This window comes from Littorina saxatilis, linkage group LG14, assembly GCF_037325665.1.
Source record: "Littorina saxatilis isolate snail1 linkage group LG14, US_GU_Lsax_2.0, whole genome shotgun sequence".
Lineage (NCBI taxonomy): Eukaryota > Metazoa > Mollusca > Gastropoda > Littorinimorpha > Littorinidae > Littorina > Littorina saxatilis.
Window position 1 is genome coordinate 19,602,120 of NC_090258.1, and position 22,933 is coordinate 19,625,052.

Here is a 22,933-nt window from a genome sequence, read left to right on the forward strand (position 1 = left end):
CAAAACACAAACTGTGGATATATGTTTCATTTTAATTTAAATCTTCATCTTATCACAATAAACATTGAAAATAATAATAATAATAATACTATGGTTACATACAACGAGCAAAAATCTAATTATTATAGTGAGCAAGACGGTGTTCTGATTAAGATTATGTCTTGGAATTTAAAGGGATATAAAGAAGAAATAGATGGTTATACCATAAATAAATTTACTGAAGAAAAAGTAACTCAACATTTAATTGAACATGATATAATATTTGTACAAGAAACGCATTTAGATGAAGATAGCAAAAAAGATATATACCTATCTGGTTTCTTAAAAAAGTGTCACTTCATTAGAAGGAAAAGAAATAATGCTGTAAGCGCTTCTGGTGGAATTAGCGTTTTCATAAAAGATTACATAAAACATAAAATAAAGATTTTACCTAGAAGTGATAGTAACATTATATGGCTTCATGTAAAGAATGAATTTATGGGACAAGACGTATTCATTGGATGTATTTATATTCCCCCAGAACACTCATCTTTTGGTAAAGACTTCACCAATGACATATGGCATCAACTGGAAAGTGACATTGAAGAATTATCTACAAAAGGTTCCATCATATTATGTGGAGACATGAATTCAAGAACTGGAGAAATATGTGATTTCATACAATGTGATAGTGACAACAACAGATACCCTTTACCAGATAATTATTGTTTTGACAATTTCCGTAATCGCCAATCATATGACAAAGTGATTCTAAAGCAAGGAAGACGGTTAGTAAATGCATGCATAAACAACAATCTTTATATTTTGAATGGAAGGACATTAGGCGATGTACATGGTAATTATACCTGCTTTACATACAACGGTTGTAGTACAGTTGATTATATCATATGTTCAAAGGTCTTATTTAAACATGTCATATATATGAAGGTCAATAAGCTAACAGTTTACTCAGACCATTGTTCAATAGAAATGAAAATTAGTCTTCCAATCAAACTAAATGAAAACAAAGATACAGAGCAAATCAGACAAAGATATAATAAATATTCAACTAAAACGAAATTAATTGAGCAAATACATAAATGGGACCAGAATTCTCACGAAAAGCTTCAATTAGTTTTGAATACTCAAAACATAAAGGCTCTTCTATTGGAAATAGGTGATGACATTGAAAAAACAAACCAAGTAATTGAAATATCCAATAAATCAAAGTGTATCAATAACATCACAAACAAATTGTCTCTGACATTAACTACTGCAGCAAAACAAGCATTAGGTACAAAAACTAAAACTAATAGAATAAGAAAAAAGAAGAAGCTGAAGAAATGGTTCGACAATGATTGCTTCTCATTAAGAAAAGAAATGAAATCACTATTAAATTCGTTGAATAGACATCCTTATAATAAAAATATTTGTCAAAAATATTATGCAACAAGAAAGAAATACAAATCAACCTTAAAGAAAAAAAAGCGACTCTACAGAAACCAGCTAGTAAGTAAACTAAATGAAGACTTTGATAAAGATCCAAACTCGGTATGGAAAACGTTAAAGGAATTAAAAACAATTGGAGAAGTAAAGGCAAACAATGTTGCTAAAATTAATCCTATGAAATGGATAAATCATTTGAAAACCCTTATAGGGACAGAAACTAAAGTTGCAGAAGTAAGACGGCAAGAAATTATCTCAGAATTGAATAAAATTCCTGAAAAACATTCGATACCTACCTTAGATAAGGATATAACAGAAGAAGAAATTAGAAATGCATGCAAATCATTGAAAAATAAAAAGTCACCAGGAAAAGATAAAATAATCAATGAACTTATCAAATCAAGTTTAAATTGCACTATTCAAATACTTGTAAAAATATTCAATTTGATCTTTTCAACTGGTTTATATCCAGAAGAATGGAAAAATGGCATCAGCATTCCAATTCATAAAAAAGGGGATCCATTTAATCCAAGTAACTATCGAGGAATAACTCTCACTAATAACCTCGGAAAATTGTTTTGTAAAATCATTAATTCAAGAATATCTTCGTTTTTAGAAAAAAATGACATCTTATTAAGAGAACAAGCAGGATTTCGTAAAAACTATAGAACCACAGACCAAATTTTCATTCTAAAAAACATTGTTGATGATATCATAAAAACTAAAAACGGTAGACTTTATGGTTGCTTTGTAGATTTCCAAAAAGCGTTTGACAACGTCTGGCACGATGCACTTTTGCTCAAATTATACAAGAATGGCATTAAGGGAAAATGTTACCAAATAATCAAAAATATGTACAATAATTCAAAAATATGTACACGAATTCAAGGAGAATATTCAAAAGAAATTGTTATCAAAAAAGGAGTTCATCAAGGAAATACGCTAAGTCCTACTCTTTTCAATATTTTCATCAATGATATTACTAATGGACTACCAGATAAGGACTCTCCTTTCATTCATGAAAATACATCTGATAGATTATCATGTCTTTTATATGCAGATGATTTAGTTCTTTTATCGAAAACCAAGAAAGGACTACAAAACAAACTAGATTTCTTATACAACTACTGCCAACAATGGGGACTAATAATTAACACGGAAAAAACTAAGATTATACCTTTTTGTCGTACAGAAACCAAGATAAGTAATACATTCAAATGTGGTGAGGACATAATACAAGTAACAGATCAATATAAATATCTGGGCGTAATATTTCATAAAAATGGTAATTTTGATTTAACGCAAGATCATTTGAATAAGCAAGGTAACAAAGCAGCGTATTATCTTCGTAAAGCATTTATAAATGAAAATGTTCAGACAGAAACTATACTACATCTATTTGACATGTTAGTACATCCAATTTTAACATATGGAGCTGAGGTTTGGTTTCCATATAATTTTACTAACAAGAAAGATATCTCAAATCTTCATTCAGTTTTTGAGAATTGCTTATCAAATAAATGTCCAAGTGAATCTACACATATAAAATTTTGTAGATTTATTTTAGGAGTACACAAGAAAGCAATGTGGCTTCCAGTTTTAGGAGAGTTGGGAAGATTTCCACTAAGTATAAAGATGATATCACAAGTCATAGGATTTTGGGGACATATCTTAGATTCAAATCAACAGTCTTTATTACATCATTTATACAGTTTGATGATATCTAGCTCTAAAACAAGTCCATGGTTGCAATTTATTAAACAATTATTATCACTTGTAGGATTTGAGCATGTTTGGAAAAACCAATTTACATTTAATGCTAATAAATTACAATTTGCTATACAACAAAAAATTATGAATGAATACGTTTTATTTTGGAAAAACAAAAAATCTGAAAAATGTTCAAGACTTGAGTTTTATTCACTAATTACAGAACGATACACAATACAAGCCTATTTAATTTATATTTCAAATATAAATCATAGAAAAGCTCTAGCAAAATTAAGAACAAGCACACATTCTTTAAAAATTGAGACTGGGCGTCATAGAGGAATATTGCGAGAGAATCGCCTCTGTAATACATGTAATGTAATTGAAGATGAGCTACATTTTCTAGACAATTGCAAGAAATTTAACAATATTAGAAAAAAGTTAGTAGAAGAAGAAGTATCAAACTGTGACTTAAGGAAACCAAGCGATCTGTTATTTAAAAAAGACGAAAAAATTCAAAAATTGCTTGGAGCCTTTGTTTTTAATTGTTTCAATATTGAATGAAATAATTTGTACATTATTTATCCATTCAGTTATTGTACAACTTGTGTCAATATCCTTAAGGGTTGATGACAATAAATTCTATTCTATTCTATTCTATTCTATTCTATTCACACACGCACGCAGACACACACACACACACACTGAATCTTGTTCTCTCACCAGAGAAAAAATGTCATGTTATGCAGATAGCATGGCTTGTTAAAACATGATTGTGCTGCTTGCTAGTGGCAGTGTTTGGGTGTAAACTGTAATAGTTTTATTGAAGGCATGTAAAGTTCTACATTGCAAATATGCCCATTCCCTGTGTTGATGTGCTGTACATGTCTTTCTGGGCTAGTCAGTGATTAGACTAGAAGTAGAACCCCTGAGAAAGGATCACAGTTTGAATAATATACAACTAAGCACAATAACAAGACACACACACACACACACACACACATACACACACATACACATACACACACACACACGCGCGCGCGCGCACACACACACACACACACACACACACACACACACACACACACACAAGACACACACGCATACTCGCGCCGCTCTGCCTCATTTTAATTCTTATTCTTATTTCAAATTGCTAAAAACATTGCCGTTATTTTGGAAGAACCTTTTCACGTTTGGAGAAATGTGTCACAAAGGACTGACTTTAAAATCGTCGAAACTGTCATGGCCAATTTTCAAAATGTGCCTAAAAAGATAGATTCCTAGCTGTTTAACCATTCTGACGCGAAGGGTGACTTTCACAAATGTCCAGAAAGTTTCTATGAAGGGTACATGCGTTCGGTATCCGTTGATTTCAAGTTCTTGGTTTGATAATGCTCAGGAACATGTGAAGGATATTCTCCTTGTAAGGCCTGGCGCTCACCTATGTAACTTCAGCAGGACAGCACACGCACTGCAGATTATAGAGGTGTTTTTTTTTCCCCAGCCCGCTACACGTTGCGTGAAAAGAAAACAGGTCAAGTACTCGTCATAACCCCTATCGCAGCATGCAGCGCCGCTGACTCTGCGAAGGTATAATTTTCCCTTAACCAGATCACGCGGCTGTTGTCAGTTGTCTCCACTGGCAAAAAAAAAACCACAAACAATAACTCATGACTCAGCCTTAATACAGCAATAACTTCATTACCTATGTCATGGCGAATTGTTTTTCAAAAGACCATTTGGACCGGGTTTTGGTTGTTGTTTTCTTCTTTTGAGTGACGATTATGGAATGAATAACAAGAGCAATAACACACAAACAAAATGTCAAAAACGGAAGGGACTAATTAGACATCGACGAAAAATCATAGAAACTTTCTCCTCGTATGTAAAAGTTGCCACGTTGTGCATATTATGATTTTTCGTCGATTTTTAATTAGTCCCTTCCGTTTTTGTCACGTCGATTTTGGGGTACCCTTATTTTTATGAGTTAAAGAAATCTTGACTCTGTAGAGAGGTGTGCCACATAGTCAAGTGGACGGTCTTAAATGGCATAGCACGTTTGACTGAAAGGACACAGGAAATATTGCTTGAATAGGGGTGCGAAATTTGTCACAAAGAGTTCGGTAACAATGTGCCAGTAACAAGCACAAATGGTATCGAAGTGCCACAGACGTTATAAACCAGTGCCACGTGTCAGTGACGCACTCTGTGCACAACAGAATGGTGACAAATTAACACAAAAAGACATGGTTGGACTTCTTCATTGAAAAGCTAAGAAATTTCAACAAAAGAAATTGAATCAACAAATCTGTTCATCGCCAAAATCAGTTTCTGTACCCAAAACGTCACTGACGTGGAACCATTTTGGGGGAGAAATGTGTTGAATATATATATATCTCAAAAACAATTATCATTTGATATTTCCAAAACAAATTCTTAACATGACTCTCCACGGAGCGTCCCCAAATCGGCTCAAAAACAAAATGGCGACATGCAAGGGGAGTGAATAAGAGACAAGAAATGTATGGTATGAGTAACTTTAAACATCCGTCTTGTGGCATGTGCAAGGTGAATATGGCGTAAATCCCATTTTGAAATTCAGGCTTAGGTGAGCATTTTTTTTAGAATTGCCCCATTCCTTTTTACCACCAAAACAAATTGCGGAACTCTTATCTTTCGCATCATCAAATTACTTTATTCATAACTTCAGTTCACCGTAGTTTTTATTGTACTTGAACATTGCATGTTGCAATTCATGAATACAAAATTGTAGTCGGCTTTTAGGATAAGGGGAGTAAATCTTGTCTTACGAACAAAGTGATTAAAAAAGAAGAGTTGTTTCCCCTGTTCCACACATTGATTAATGCATGTGCTGATGACGATGTAGTTCATGATGCAAGCCGATCAGCAAGCCCTCAAGATCATGTTTACGTTGCTTGTAATGCTAGACAGCTGTAGCACATTACTTTTCTTTGGTCGTTTCTTTGGTCGTTTCTTTGGTCGTTTCTTTGGTCGTGAGCTTGATTGTTTGTGTGTTTATCATTATGTGTTTTTGATGGCAAGGAGGTGAATACAAGGTGTAATGAATCGTGTGAGCTGCATGGGTTTAATTTTTAACTTTTTTTTCTCCTGGAAGATTAAATAACATGTGGAAAAATACTAATCCGACTTTTTACCAGGAGTACGTCTCGTACGTAGGAAGAAAATCCTGGAAGCTTCGACGCAATCCTCTGGGTCATTGCAAAACGATCAAGGGTTTTAACAACAACAACAATTGTTATTGTCCTTTACCTTGTCTGCTCCATGTTTTGTTGTGTGAACAATGTTGATACTGTATGTGTTATGTTTCACGTGTGTTGAGTTATTGTAAATGTTGAACAAAGTATCAATATAATTAAAGGCCCGACAATGTGTTAGGGAAACATTAAACCAACATTGGTTTGGTAGCTTAGTTACGTGTCTCCTGTTACCTCCTTGTTTATGTGTGCATTTGCTCATGTGTATGTGCTTTCACTTTTTACGTCCGTTAATGTGAATGCTTTTGCACGTGTGTGTGTGTGTGTGTATGTGTGTGTGTGTGTGTGTGTGTGTGTGTGCCACGGTGTGTGTGTGTGTGTGTGTGTGTGTGCAGTGTGTGTGTGTGTGCGTGTGTGCGTGCGTGAGTGTGTGTGACTGCTTGTTTGTGTGTTTGTAAGTGTCTGTGTTTGTGTTTGCCTGCTTGTGTTCCCGCCTACTCATGCAATGTGTCTGTGTGCCTGCCTGCTTGTGCATTTGAGTGTTCATGCTTTTGCATTTGTGAGTGTGTGTGTGTCCATACGTACATGCATGCGTGCGTGACTGCTTGTTTGTGTGTGTGTGTGTGTTTGTAAGTCAGTGTGTGACTGCTTGTGTGTTTGTAAGTGTCTGTGTTTGCCTGCTTGTGTCGATGTGCGTGTGCGTGACTGCTTGTGCATTTGTGTGTGTTCATGCTTTTACATTTTTAAGTGTGTGTGTGTGTGTGTCCATACGTGCATGCATGCGTGCGTGCGTGACTGCTTGTGTGTGTGTGTGTGTGTGACTGCTTGTGTGTTTGTAAGTGTCGGTGTGTCACTGCTTGTGTGTTTGCAATTGTGTGTGTGTTTGCCTGCTTGTGTCGGTGTGCGTGTGCCTGACTGCTTGTGCATTTGTGTGTGTTCATGCTTTTGCATTTGTGAGTGTGTGTGTGTGTCCATACGTGTATGTATGCGTGCGCGTGTGTGTGTGCCCATGCGTGTGTGTGTGTCTGTCCGGCTGTGCATTCAAGTGTGTAATAATGTTCTCCAGAAAATATTCTGAACTTGGCTGATTGCACAGGATGCAAGGACATATCAATACAATACAGTGTTCTAAATGATCGAACGTGTAGCAAAGACCTGTACGTGTACGTGTAGATATTGCGTCACCCGTGACTCACTTTTTTCTCCAATGTTCCAAATGCATACGTTGTTTTGCTCCCACCAAGACTACATATCTTGGCAAACGCATGACGTAAAACTAGATTTGATGACGTTACCCGTACACGTCCTGAAAAGTGCTGATCTAGATCTTACTAATACCACAGGATGGGTGTACGTGTGGGAACCGCTCTGGCTTACTGAATGTGTCGATCTTACTTAGTACATGTTTCATGTATAAAAAAGAAAATGGAAAAACAAAAAGACAAACAAAAAAGCACCAGTGACATGTTCTTTTATTTTGGAAATTAAACATCAAACACCAAGAAATCCATCAGTGACTTCTTCAGTGAGCATCATTATTTTTCATCACACAGTCATTCACCCAGGCACACCCAGGCACACACACATGTGCACGTCAAATCTAATCATAACCTGAACAATATATGCCATTTTTATGGTCGCTGAAATTCACTTCAACAACACAAAGATACACAATCATGTGGTTTATGATTTATGTTTAAGACATTCCGTAAGCTCACAATTATGGTTTTATATCCATCTGTCTTTCTTGGTATTTCGCAGTGCAAGCCTCTCTGTCTGACTTCACCCCTAGCCCCCCCCCCCCCCCCCCTCCCCCAGCCCCTCTTTTTTATATTTAGTCAAGTTTTGACTAAATATTTTAACATCGAGGGGGAATCGAAACGAGGGTCGTGGTGTATGTGCGTGCGTGTGTGTGTGTGTGTGTGTGTGCGTGCGTGTGTGTGTGTGTGTAGAGCGATTCAGACTAAACTACTGGACCGATCTTTATGAAATTTGACATGAGAGTTCCTGGGTATGAAATCCCCGAACGTTTTTTTTTCATTTTTTTGATAAATGTCTTTCATGACGTCATATCCGGCTTTTCGTGAAAGTTGAGGCGGCACTGTCACGCCCTCATTTTTCAACCAAATTGGTTGAAATTTTGGTCAAGTAATCTTCGACGAAGCCCGGGGTTCGGTATTGCATTTCAGCTTGGTGGCTTAAAAATTAATTAATGACTTTGGTCATTAAAAATCTGAAAATTTTTAAAAAAAATAAAAATTTATAAAACGATCCAAATTTACGTTTATCTTATTCTCCATCATTTGCTGATTCCAAAAACATATAAATATGTTATATTCGGATTAAAAACAAGCTCTGAAAATTAAATATATAAAAATTATTATCAAATTTTTTTTTTCGAAATCAATTTAAAAACACTTTCATCTTATTCCTTGTCGGTTCCTGATTCCAAAAATATATAGATATGATATGTTTGGATTAAAAACACGCTCAGAAAGTTAAAACGAAGAGAGGTACAGAAAAGCGTGCTATCCTTCTTAGCGCAACGAACACCCCGCTCTTCTTGTCAATTCCACGGGCACTGCCTTTGCCACGGGCGGTGGAGTGACGATGCTACGAGTATACGGTCTTGCTGCGTTGCGTTGCGTTCAGTTTCATTCTGTGAGTTCGACAGCTACTTGACTAAATATTGTATTTTCGCCTTACGCGACTTGTTTTTTTATTCCTCTACAAACATTGTATCACTACACCTCATATTCTCTTTTTAAACTTCCGACATTAAAAGTGTGATCTTTTACTGAGAACTTAAATTAAACATTTCTGACTGACATAAATGAACACTGATCTAAATTTAGTCTTATAAAGGCACTACAAGAACAAATGACCCCAAAAACGTGTTGTTGTTTTTCTTCAATCCACCAGTCTACATAAGCACTGTTAGTTTTTTTGGTTTTTTTAAACCCACTACATTCCACTTATAAACATTTTCGAAGGATAAACAAGTGCAGCCGAACATAAAGACCCATGACTTAAACCCACACAAACTTACTGTAAATAAAAGAATGGCTTCAAACCTTTCCTTCCCAGAAAAAAAAAAATATAATACAACACAAAACCCATAAAACGAGCCAAGTGCTTTTGCAGTATTCATAACATAGTTCCATTGGCTGACAATGACAAAGCACCTGTTTACTTTAAAAAGAATTCAATGAGAACCAAAATAGCTCCATTTTTGTTGGGAAAAAAAATTCTCTGCTAAAAATAGCACTCAAGTGTTTTCCTCTGAATATTATTTATGCTCATTATCAGTGCACTTCTTTAAGGAGTGGTAATTGTGTAATGAATGCCGAATTTCTATTTTCGTTCCATTCAGAACTCTGCGCTCTAACACACGGAAAATTGACACTAAATATCTATGCTCCCTATCAGTGCACTTCTTTAAGGAGTGGTAATTGTGTAATGAATGCCAAGTTTCTATTTTCGTTCTATTCAGAACTCTGCGTTCTAACACACGGAAAATTGACACTAAATATCTATGCTCATGCAGTGTGTGCATGTGTATATGTTACAGTTAATCTGTGAAACCAGGGAATACGTGTATTAACTAGGTAATACATGAATTAACTGACGGAAAAAACCAGTTAATTCATACATAGTTTAGTTAATACACATATTCCCTGGTTTCACAGATTAACTGTAACATATATATATATATATGCACACGGATGTTCAAGCATGTGTCAAATAGGGCAGACGTGGAATACTGAAATCTCTATCTTTGCTGATATATTTCAAACAGCGAACAAAACTGTGCGTAATATATCAACTACTTTTTAATGCTGATTTTGACTACATGTATTTAAGAGCAGAAAAAAATTCAACTAGGGCTTTAAACATTTACAGAAAAATGTATGGCTGAATACTGTTTAAAGGCATCATTGATGCTACTTTTGAAGTGTTTATCACTGACATTTTTTTTTATCCACTAAACCCTCATATCTGCTAAACTCCAGCCATTAAGGCTAAATGCGGTAAAAAAAAAATTTAAAAAAAAAATCCATAACAAGAGACAGGCAGGAAAAGAATTAAAACTTTCTTTTTTTTAATTTAAATAAAAAGTCATAAGACCAGTCTGCTTTGACACAGAAATGAACTGGTTGACGGACACACTGTGAGAACCACCATATGAAGAAGTCTAATGCTACGTACTTTACAGGGCCACAACGCAAACTTAATATTACTGAACATTAACTTTTATCGTCAAACTTTCAGGAAAAAAAAAGGTTTACTTTTTTCCCCTTCATTCCATCAGACTTTCATCCCTGTGTAAAACTTGGACAGTAGACAGTAACAAGCAAGATGAGCTTAGATGGCCTACAAAAAGTTTAAACAGCTGCAATCACAAAAGAAAAAATTAAGAAATGCTGATTCTCTGTACAACTTAATAACAATTTAACTTAAAACACACACACACATACACACACACACACACTTACTGAAATTACTCAAACACACACTTACTCAAACAAACACTTAATCAAAACACACACGCTTATATTATCTATATATTTAAAAAACACACACACACACACACACACACACACACACACACACACACACGCGCGCGCGCACGCACAACCACATCCCCACTCCAAAACACAAAATTTAAACTTCAGATGCACATATCCACTTTTAATTTTATCACATTACCCTTGACAACAAAAAACAAACCTTATCTCTAAAAGTTGCCCTATGAACTCTGAATGAGCAATAAACAGTTAAAACTTAAACTGCCATTCACTCATAAATGTAGTTTATCACTCTGACTCGGAACAAAACAAAATCATTAGTACATGCATCAGGTGCTCACATCCATGAGAGGTGGCATAGGACAAATGTCCTGGACAATGCAAAAGTGATAGGACATTTGTCCTGAACAAAAATAAATCAATAGGTCATTTTTTTAGCAACAAAACGTAAATTTAATTAAACTTGACTAGTTTCTTGTCACAAAGGTAACAGAACAAATAGGCAACTGTCAACCGGCTTGGAGCAATCAGAATTGCGACCCTTGCAAGCTCTTTTCTATAACAAGAAGAGCAAACGCTCGATCGAGTCACTTTCGCAGTTCTGAATATTATATGAGGCATCAGATGGACAGGAAGAAATTGCTATTCACAACACAATGAGTCACGTTCACATAAAATTTGAGCCCGGTCACTTTTATAGTTTCCGAGAAAAGCCCAACGTTAAGTTGTGTGTTGCCGAACAGAAAAGGCTAGTTATCTCCCTTGTTTTTCTGATAACGTTCGTAAAAGGCTACAGATGTAAATACTTTGATGTAAAGAATAATCCTACAAAGTTTCAATCACATCCGATGAACTTTGTCAAAGATATAAAATGTCTAATTTTTCCTTTGACGCTGACCTGTGACCTTGAAAAAGGTCAAAGGTCAACGAAACCATCGTTAAAGTGTAGAGGTCATTGGAGGTCACGACTAAACAAAATATGAGCCCGATCGCTTTGATAGTTTCCGAGAAAAGTCCAACGTTAAGGTGGTGTCTACGGCCGGCCGGCCGGCCGGCCGGCCGGCCGGACAGACTAACACTGACCGATTACATAGAGTCACTTTTTCTCAAGTGACTCAAAAAGCACATAAAGTCTCCTCAAGTTTCGTCTGCTTGGAGAGACACATCGCTTCGCTAAACATCGATGAAATAGCAAATCAAACTACTGTAAATTGGAAAGTACTGACAATGTCCGGATCAAATGACAGCATAATCGGACAATGACCACTTTGTGACAAAAACAACAAGACATCATATATGTCACGTTTGTCCTAGGACAATTCTGGATTGTCCTGGATACTCGTTTGTCCTGTGACATATATATGTCCTCTTGCATGAAAAATGTATTTGACATTTGGAACAAATATTCGTGTATGTCCGATGTCTGACGTGGATGTGAGCCCCTGATACATATATCACTATGACTCAGAAAAAAACACCCACAAACATATTCAAGCTTCACACCCAGTCACACTGATAGCAACATCTTCAGACATCAAAAAAAAAAATGGCACTGTAAATTGCGTTAATTAATGCACAATACAGACTCTGGCACATAAGAAATCAAACACTTCATTAAATGAACAACCCCAGTGAACATGGCTTTTAAAAGACATTCCTTCTAAATGCAGCAAGCATGCAAAACCAAAACATTCTTGAATTTCTGGACTGACACAAACGAGGAATAACATGATTTTCACAGAAAATCGAAGCTCCATTGAAACATCGCTTAAATCAAAGTTTGAGCAACTATTCACTTATAATAATAGTTTAGGCCAAAAAGAAAAATATGTCTGTTTCCGGTAACCTGACCGACCCTATTTTTAAGCGCCGACCCTAAAGTGGTTTTTTCGCTTTTCGCACACAAAAAAAATAAAATAAAATAAAAAATGAAGTCAAGTATACTTTATTTAGTTTCAATATATCTAGGTCAAAAACATGTGCTAAATAATTGTAAGTAAACTAAGAAAGCGTTTAAAAAAACAAAAAAAACGTAAAAAGACGTTAACAAAACGCAAGAAAAAGTTTTAAAAAAACGACCGATTGACCCTATTTTTTTCGGCGATGTTACCGGAAACAGACATATTTTTCTTTTTGGCCTTATGCAAGTACATGTAATTGAGTGCCCGAAATACACGACTGGTTTAACAGTTGCACACAAAAATAACAATCAGACAAACAGTTCTTGCACTAAAATGCAAAAATCGGTTTTAAGAAAAACATAAGTATACGTATATAAGTTATAACCAAACATTCTTTTTGGCCGTATCTCATGCTATATACTCACTTCTTACAAAGGGAAAATTAATTTCAAATATGTTCTGAACAATCAGAACATAACAACTTAAACATATTGGCCTGTCAATCACTACCAAAGCGTCAATCCTGTTCAGTGTAACTGTCCACACACACACAATATATATCTCAAATGAGATCTGAAAATGATGACATGACATGTATCTGCTTGAGTTTAACCCGCGTGTGTGTAAACAGAAATCACAAAATGAAATATATCTGTAGTCAGTTCATTTGCTCTGAGTCAGGGGGAGTAAGGTGAATGTCAAACACAGCTATTCAAACAGCAGTTCGTTCACTCGATCTTTGTTAATCCCCCAAGGTCGAGCCCTTCAATATCAAACGATATCTTCCAAATCTTCGTCAAGTTTGGGCATGGCTATATAATTATCTAGAGACTGCAGTGGCAAAGTATGAAATCAACGGCATAACTGCAACGCAGCATCCTGTCATTATTCACTTAAATAATATGTCCGTATTACGTATCTTTCTTTCTTTATTTGGTGTTTAACGTCGTTTTCAACCGTTCAAGGTTATATCGCGACAGGGAAAGGGGGGAGATGGGATAGAGCCACTTGTTAAATGTTTCTTGTTCACAAAAGCACTAATCAAAAAATTGCTCCAAGGGCTTGCAACGTAGTACAATATATGACCTTACTGGGAGAATGCAAGTTTCCAGTACAAAGGACTTAACATTTCTTACATGTATACTGCTTGACTAAAGTAAAATCTTTGCAAACATTGACTATATTCTATACAAGAAACATTTAACAAGGGTAAAAGGAGAAACAGAATCCGTTAGTCGCCTCTTACGACATGCTGGGGAGCATCGGGTAAATTCTTCCCCCTAATGTACCGTGCTAATTTAAAAAAAATAACAACAACAGCAAATGTCAACCCGTTGGTCCAAAATTAATGTGGTGGGTGGGCGTTTACAAGGTACAGTACCCTATACACAGTTTTTGACCCAAAGTAGGGGGTGAGCGTTTGCTCGAAACTGGGCGCTTACAAGGTAGTTTACGATACTATTTACTAGTAGACTGCTTCTCAATAACTATCAGTTCTTAGCCACATGGTAATATATTATAATTTATATTTTACCGCCTTTTCAACCTGCACTCATAACATGATTATCCCATTGTTGGTCAAATACAATGCCAAATCATCAACAAGAAGAGCAAACGCTCGATCGAGTCACTTTCGCAGTTCTGAATATTATATGAGGCATCAGATGGACAGGAAGAAATTGCTATTCACAACACAATGAGTCACGTTCACATAAAATTTGAGCCCGGTCACTTTTATAGTTTCCGAGAAAAGCCCAACGTTAAGTTGTGTGTTGCCGAACAGAAAAGGCTAGTTATCTCCCTTGTTTTTCTGATAACGTTCGTAAAAGGCTACAGATGTAAATACTTTGATGTAAAGAATAATCCTACAAAGTTTCAATCACATCCGATGAACTTTGTCAAAGATATAAAATGTCTAATTTTTCCTTTGACGCTGACCTGTGACCTTGAAAAAGGTCAAAGGTCAACGAAACCATCGTTAAAGTGTAGAGGTCATTGGAGGTCACGACTAAACAAAATATGAGCCCGATCGCTTTGATAGTTTCCGAGAAAAGTCCAACGTTAAGGTGGTGTCTACGGACGGCCGGCCGGACGGCCGGCCGGACAGACTAACACTGACCGATTACATAGAGTCACTTTTTCTCAAGTGACTCAAAAATGACACGCAGAAACAGGCAGGAGGAAAATGGCAAGTAATCAAAAAAAAAGAATTTTTTAAAAAACTCGGCAAGGGAAAACTTCTTGGTTACTAATCAGGTTACTTAAAATGCAACTGACAAAAAATATATCAAAGGTATGAAAAGTAAGAATGACAGACTCAAAACTTCACAGAACAAGACTCTTCGACTGGTTGGTTATACTTCATTCAACTTTTCTCCATGCAACTCAATTAGCTGAATGCAGCACATCACATCATTGGCATTGCAAAACTCAGGTCACACAACCTCTCATCCTGTGATGATAATACTAATACTAATCACTCATCTTCACAATACAAAGTTCCAGAATCCAGAAGATGGCACTTGATAAAAACATGGAACAATTGACATCGTCAACATCATCAATGGTTGCGTACAACATGTACAAGTACAACTCCGGAACCAGTGAGGATCAACAAACAGAGAAAACACGAGACTGCACAAATACTTGAACACCTGAATGTACAACAGCAGAGATAATTATCAATCAGCAGACTGCTAGTTTTTTCAAATCCCTACATCATTATTAGTATACAAAGGAACCCCCATTTTAAGACTCCCCGTTTTAAGACTCCCCATTTTAAGACTCCCCATTTTAAGACTCCCCGTTTTAAGACTCCCCGTTTAAAGACTTCCCCCATTATAACTTAAGACCTTGTTTCCCAAGATTTTCTCTTCATAGTCTGTATATATAATATATTATTACCCAATATTGACGGACTTTGTGATGATATCTTCTGCTATGGTCTGTTGAGACAGTGATATCACTGTCGAAACAGACCAATAGCAGAAGATATCATCACACAGTCAGTCAATGTTAGATATATATTGCTAATTCTCTGGACATTTTGTATTTACTGTAAAGAAATTACAAAAGTATTTGTCTCAGTTTGTCAATTTCAACCAATCCGACCTACGGCTGCGTTTGTGCGGCACCCAGCTTCGCTTCTGGCACCTCAGCCAGGCACGTCAACAGTGCGCAGATTTTTACCTCAATCTAACTCAGTAGCTGAGTAATATATATTATGTCTATGTGGTGAATACATTATACAGTGTGTCAAGGGCTACACCGCTCACAATTCACCCAGAACACTACTGTGAACAATACACAAATATTTGACCTAGCTGCTGAACGGTATAACATCTGTGTGGTGATTAAATCGCACCAACTGCCCTACTGCTCTCAAGAAGATTTCAGCAAATATACTCTTGTGGACAGTGCACAGATAATTACTCAGTCCAGCTGCCTGCAGTCCACATGATAATGTCTGTGTGGTGATTGAAACTAAGCTGCGCTGCTCTCGAGAATAATTCAACAAATTCACAGTATTTGTTGGACAAATCTAATTACACGTTCACCGCTTGATGGACAAATCTAATTACCAATTGTACGTTCATCGCTTAGTCAGTGGCACTGAAAGATATGTCGGGAAAAGTCAGGAAGCTCTCACAGAGAGTAGAAATAGTCCTGGCAGAGTTGAACACCATCTCACTCACATATCACTCGTGAAAATGCACTGCTGTTTTTCCATCAATTCCATGTTCACAGGGATGTTCACATTTCTAGTAAGGCCAACAAAAAAAAATAGTCTGTTTACGGTATCCCGACCGACCCTATTTTTTCGCGCGACCCTAGACTTTTTTGGGCCATTTGGAGAAAAAAATAAAAAATAAAATAAATAAATAAAAAAAGTCTTTTTTGGGGGGCAAAATAACTTAAAAATATGTGTTTAGGGAGAAAAAAAACAAATCCCGACCTACCGACCCTATTTTTTTTGCCTATGTTACCGTAAACAGACTTTTTTGGGGGGGGGCCTAACATGTCTTCAGTTGTCAAAGTTCTGCACCAAGAATGGCAACACCAAGGGTAACAACAGACACCAGTGTGTGTGCAGGGTTAAAGACTGCATTACAGTGGAACCCCCCTTTTAAGACCTCCAAAAATCTGACAAATCGAGTCTTAAAAAGGAGGGAGTCTTAAAATGGAGGTAAATTTACAGAGGTCATGAACAAAAAATCTAAAAAATCAAGGTCTTGAAAAGGGAGAAGTCTTAAATTGGGGGGTCTTAAAACGGGGGTTCCACTGTATACGCTTTTTTAACTAAGCTGAATAAAGCCCTGCTGTCTTGTTAAGTCTGTTTTGTGCACTCCTGAAATTAAGACAATCGTTGAATGAGAATCACCGCTAACAATCATCGCTGGCACTGTGGAAGAGTATAACCTTAATATAGCTGTTGAACTGAAAACTGCAGACTTTGTGACACACACAAATGAACCAAAGAGGAACGCCAAACACCACTAAATGCAACAGGGTTTGAACTGTGAGAGAAGGCAGTAATCCAAGATGAACACTTGCAGAACACATTCAGTTGTAATCTTACGCAACTGAATTTTGTTTAATTTAGTTTTTCTCAGCACCATCTCCCAACAAAAACTGGACAAAATTGTTACCATTCATCATCTCCATGTTCATGCACTCGAAAGTTTTTACAAAGTGTCACTGACAAAGTATGTTCTTTCAGTTTGATAGTGATACTTTCAGAGGGAGTAAACAACCTATCAGTATCAGAATCACTGACCTAGCACAGCTATGCTTCTGTTTAGCGCAGTTCAAGTGTTCTACTCCCTTTACCGTCAACATGTCAGTTAAACAAACAAAGAACTAAACAAAAAATACTGTTGACCGGGGAAAGGTTAGAGCATCACAATCCATTCCTCTCACTTGAGAAAGAACTTCTCCACGAGGAGCACAATGTGGAAAGATGCATGGTCTACTCTCTAGCCGAAGCACAATGTGGAAAGATGCATGGTCTACTCTCTAACCAGAGCACAATGTGGAAAGATGCACGGTCTACTCTCTAGCCAGAGCACTATGTGGAAAGATGCATGGTCTACTCTCTAGCCGAAGCACAATATGTGGAAAGATGCATGGTCTACTCTCTTGCCGGAGCACAATGTGGAAAGACGCATGGTCTACTCTCTAGCCGAAGCACAATGTGGAAAGATGCATGGTCTACTCTCTAACCAGAGCACAATGTGGAAAGATGCATGGTGTACTCTCTAGCCAGAGCACTATGTGGAAAGATGCATGGCCTACTCTCTAGCCAGAGCACTATGTGGAAAGATGCATGGTCTACTCTCTAACCAGAGCACAATGTGGAAAGATGCATGGTCTACTCTCTAGCCGAAGCACAATGTGGAAAGATGCATGGTCTACTCTCTAGCCGAAGCACAATGTGGAAAGATGCATGGTCTACTCTCTTGCCGGAGCACAATGTGGAAAGATGCATGGTCTACTCTCTAACCAGAGCACAATGTGGAAAGATGCATGGTCTACTCTCTAACCAGAGCACAATGTGGAAAGATGCATGGTCTACTCTCTAGCCGGAGCACAATGTGGAAAGACACATGGTCTACTCTCTTGCCGGAGCACAATGTGGAAAGACGCATGGTCTACTCTCTTGCCGGAGCACAATGTGGAAAGATGCATGGTCTACTCTCTAGCCAGAGCACAATGTGGAAAGATGCATGGTCTACTCTCTTGCCGGAGCACAATGTGGAAAGACGCATGGTCTACTCTCTAGCCAGAGCACAATGTGGAAAGATGCATGGTCTACTCTCTTGCCGGAGCACAATGTGGAAAGATGCATGGTCTACTCTCTAGCCAGAGCACAATGTGGAAAGATGCATGGTCTACTCTCTAGCCAGAGCACAATGTGGAAAGATGCATGGTCTACTCTCTAGCCACAATCAGTCATTAAGAGTAGTCTGTCGTGCGAGAGTTTTTCCCCGCCTGACTGCGCGTCACTCGGTCCCACACAAACGGCATCTGGTGGCGAGCTTCTGTTTTGGATGGCACAGATTTGGCGGGAGGGATGCCTTTCTCCTCCCCCATCTTTTTGGACTGGGATTTGTCCGAAGCTGAGCTAACAATGTTCTGCTGTGTTTGTTCTGCGCTGGGGCTTTCCGGCTCCATTTTGCACTGCTTGGGGTCGGTGGCAGAGGCCTCACTCGACCCCGCTCGCTTGCGATGAGCGCTGAACTTTTTGTGCTTGTACATAAACAGGTCCGTGCTCTCCTCAGTATCCATGGGAGAGGCCAGAGAATCCTCTGTGCAGATGGAGCGAGAGTCATTTGAAGGACACCCGTCCAGGGACACCGAGTCCTTGTCGTCTTCAGTTTTGACTAAAACTTTGACCTCCGTCTTGACTTTAGGCGAGTTCGCTCTCTCCGACGACACAGGTTTCGGTGCTTCTTCGCTATCTACCGTAGTAGGTTTCGGGGAGTCGAGTAAAACCGATTCTTTCTTGACTTCCGTCTTGTTCTGTTCGGAGCTGGAGACAGGGCTACACTCCTGGCTTTTCTTGTTGTCCGAGCTGCTGTCCGGACTGGCACTGGTCACGTGGTTGTCAGCGGGCAGGCGTCGAATTTCCAGGTCAGAGGGCGTGGTGACCGTCATGTTAAAGGAAGTCACACTGGAGTCTGCAGAACTAGCGCTAGCAGTTTCGTGTTTGACGTTGGTGGTGGACGAAATGTCAGAATGGGAGAACACTGACCCTGCCAACTTGGGCTTGGCGTCCACAGTGAGGGGGGAGGGGGAGGAGGAGGTGGGCTCACCGGAGGAAGAGGAGGAGCCATTGTGGGCGGTTCTCATGTGTTCCTGGCAGTGGGCAGGGGAGGGAAAGGGGACGCGACACACAGTGCACAAAACAGTGGCGGTGTGCGCTTGGTGCCGCACCAAATGTTCTTGCAGTAGCTGAGACTCGGGGAAGGAGCACTGACAGTCCGTGCAGGTGTACACCCCTTGAGACCCCGCTCCCCCCACCCCTCTCATCTGTCCGTGCTGCCGACAGTGACGCTTGTACGAGCCAAAGTCGTTGAGCTGGAACGCCTGCCCGCATTCCGGACACTCCAGGCACTTAGTATCTTCTCGCTCGTCCGCTACAGAACCTCCTGAGGCAGAGCCTGAGGGTGATCTCCCTTTGCTGTCTGTGCTGTTCCGTGAAAAGCTGTTGCGATATTTATAGCCAGAGGCCTGTGACCCGCCACCTTCACCCGACAAGAGATCACCTGGGGATTCTGAACTCCTGCTTCGCGGACTTTCATCAGCGACTGAGCGCAGCATATCCGGCCTGGGCGAGGGAACGTGAGATGCGTGGCCAACGCTCTCTGCAGAGGGGGGGTGGCCAGGGTGGAGGTAGGGCTCAGGTCCTTGGGTTTCCATGTCCATGTTGGGGGTACCCCTTCCAGTCATCTGCCGAGCGTTTTTCGTGGCTGAGATAGTCTGCACCAGCGTGTGTTCCGCTTTGGGCTCGAACCCGTGCTGGTTGCGGAAATGTTTGCGGAAGCCATACGGGCTGCCGTAGGTCTGACGGCACAGGCGACAGATGAGGTAGAGGATGTCCTGGGGGTTGTTGTTGCCGATGATGTTCTGGATGGGCTCGTGCTTCGACACGCTGCCCCTCCGTCTGTCTTCTCCTGGCAGATCACTGCCGCCAGAGGGAGACACGGACCTTGGGCGAATGTCAGTGTTGTAAGCAGCCCCACCTCCACTACTGCCACTGTGTGATGCCAGGGGGCTGGAACTAGGCGCCGACACTGCAGGGTTGCAAGGGGCAGGCAGCAGGGAAGGCATGGAGTGGGTGGGGACCCCAGGCGCCATGGGAACCGTAGCAACCCCGCTCCTGCTCTGGAACCCTGCGGAAGCCCGGGCAGCTGTGGCCCCTAGCGATGTGGACAGGTTGGGGGCAGGAATGGGATGCAGCTGTGGCCTGCGTCCCCCTGGAGAGAGGAGGGGCTCCGTAGGGTAGGCAGGGTTAGGGTGGGGAGAGGGCGGGTACCCTTGATGATTGACAGGGCTGCGGTGTTGTGAGGGGTGGGTGGGGTGGTGAGGGGGGAGAGGAACGGGCCCAGCGTGACCTCCCACAGCAGTCGCTCCCCCAGGACCCATCGACTGTGGCGGCACGCCGGCACTAATATTCTGCGGGGGGAGCCCTGCGCTCATGTTCTGAGGCAGCATTCCTGATCGCATGTTGTGTGGCGGCACACCCGCAGAAATGTTATGAGGGGGAGCACCAGCCACCATGCTATGGGGAGGCATGCCGGCAGACATGTTGTGCGGAGGTAAGCTTGCATTGATGTTGGGTGGAGGGGCTCCTCTGTGCATGACCTGATGAGGCTGCAACTTCTGGAAGTAAGACTCCACGCTGGTTTCAAGGTTGTGCAGGTGTTGGCTTCCTGATGAGAATTTATCCCCTTCTCGCCGCCTGTCCTGAGCAGCGAGAGGCGAACGCCCATGAGGATCCATGTACATACTCCCACCACCGTACTGTCGACCGTCGTCAGGTCGATGGCGAGCATCCTGGCGCTCAGGAAACGTAGCGGGTGACGACCGCTTCTTCGCAGAAAGGTCCAGCGGTTTTTCTTCCTCCCCCCCAAAAGAAGTCGAGTGGGCAGGAGCAACCATGTCTCTTCTGTATGTTAGATCTAGGACAGGATCGTCCGGTTTGAGCGCGCTGGTATGCGGGTGAGCGGGTGCCAGAGAAGGTGGGTGCTGGTGCTGGTGCTGGTGTGGGTGGGGGTGGGGGGCATGACCAGTGACAGGTTTGCCTGAAGACATGGTTGGTTGTGGAGGATAGGGATGACGCCCAACTCCCACATCCCCTTTATCGTAGCCAGGGTGCCCTTGTCTCTGAGCGTACTCCCCCCTGTCCGCCTGTTTGTGGTAGTGGGGGTCGGGGTGCCGTGGCTCGGCAACCTGTTTCTCTGTGTACGCTGCCATGGGAACAGGAACACCCGTTTGGATGCCGTAGGCCGGGTGCCCCGCTGGGTACACGTCATACCCCCGTGCCGCTGCCTGTGGGTAGGGGGAGTAGGGGTGGTGGGGGTGGGGCTTATCCTTAGCGTCCAGGTGTCTGTTGTCGGCACCAGGCCAGCGCTGCGACTGAGAGGAAGCGACTGACGTCGAGGCCTTGGAGTAGGGGTGGTGGGGGGAGTGGGGAGACATCCTGGGCATGCTTCTCTCCCCTTGCCCACCTTGCTGCTGTTGCTGCTGCTGCTGCTGCTGCTGCTGCTGCTGCTGCTGCTGCTGTTGCTGCTGCTGCTGCTGCTGCTGCTGCCTCATGCGCACTCTCTCGGCGTCCCGCTCACGGGCAAAGTACACCGCGCAGGCCTGACACTGGCACGACCTGGAGGGTGGGTGGGGGTGGGGGGAGGAGTGCTTGTGCGGCTGTGGAGAACGCTCCGCCCTCTCCATGGGGTTCACTCTCAAGAGCGGAGGAGGTTGACAAGTGGCCGACGCGTGATGGCCTCGCGCTTGATGCATGGCCGCAGCGCTGGAGTTGAAACCCGCTGCGGCAACCATGGCGCTGTGCATCTGTCCCTGCAGGTACGGCTGGGTCACTGCGGCTGTCGTGGCGATCCCTCCAGGTAGAAACGGGGGGATTCCGTGCGTAGGGTGCACCTGGCCGTACTTAGCCATCGCCGCTTGCATGGAGTGCAGGTAATCCTCGTGAGAACCGCCGCCCCCGGCCCCCCTGCGGGCCGTCATCACTTCCCTGGATGGGTTGCCGTGGTTAGGGTCCTGCCCGGTGTCGCGGTGGTCCATGTAAGGGCTGCGCATGCGAGGTCGTCCGCGGCGGCCGGTGGTTTCCCGCACGATGTCGTCCTTGTGGGTCTCCCGTCGCTGCTGGCTGTGGTGAGTGCTGCCCTCTGCTGGGGCTCTGAAACCATGGGGGGAGAAATGTTAACAGAGGGTTCAACCGAAATTACTTCAAGTTGGACAAGCTTTTAATACTTTGGTTTGGAAATACAGAAAATAGATCATCTCTTTTACCACATTCACTCACAAATGCACAGACACACCACCTAATTTATTGTAAGCCATTCCCCTTTGTAAGACACTGTTATATCAGACTTCCTGTTCATACTCTGTA

At 41.1% G+C, this 22,933-nt stretch overlaps 1 protein-coding gene across 1 annotated transcript in view; it reads right to left on the minus strand.

The window, feature by feature from the left end:
- Positions 1 to 16,743: 16,743 nt before the first annotated feature.
- LOC138947311 (uncharacterized) overlaps positions 16,744 to 22,933 on the minus strand; it is a 58,224-nt gene continuing 52,034 nt past the window's right edge. Inside the window, exon 4 of the mRNA XM_070318759.1 lies at positions 16,744 to 22,720. Within this exon, the coding sequence (XP_070174860.1) occupies positions 18,757 to 22,720 (3,964 nt within the window). The 3' untranslated portion in view covers positions 16,744 to 18,756. The remainder of the gene's footprint in view (positions 22,721 to 22,933) is intronic.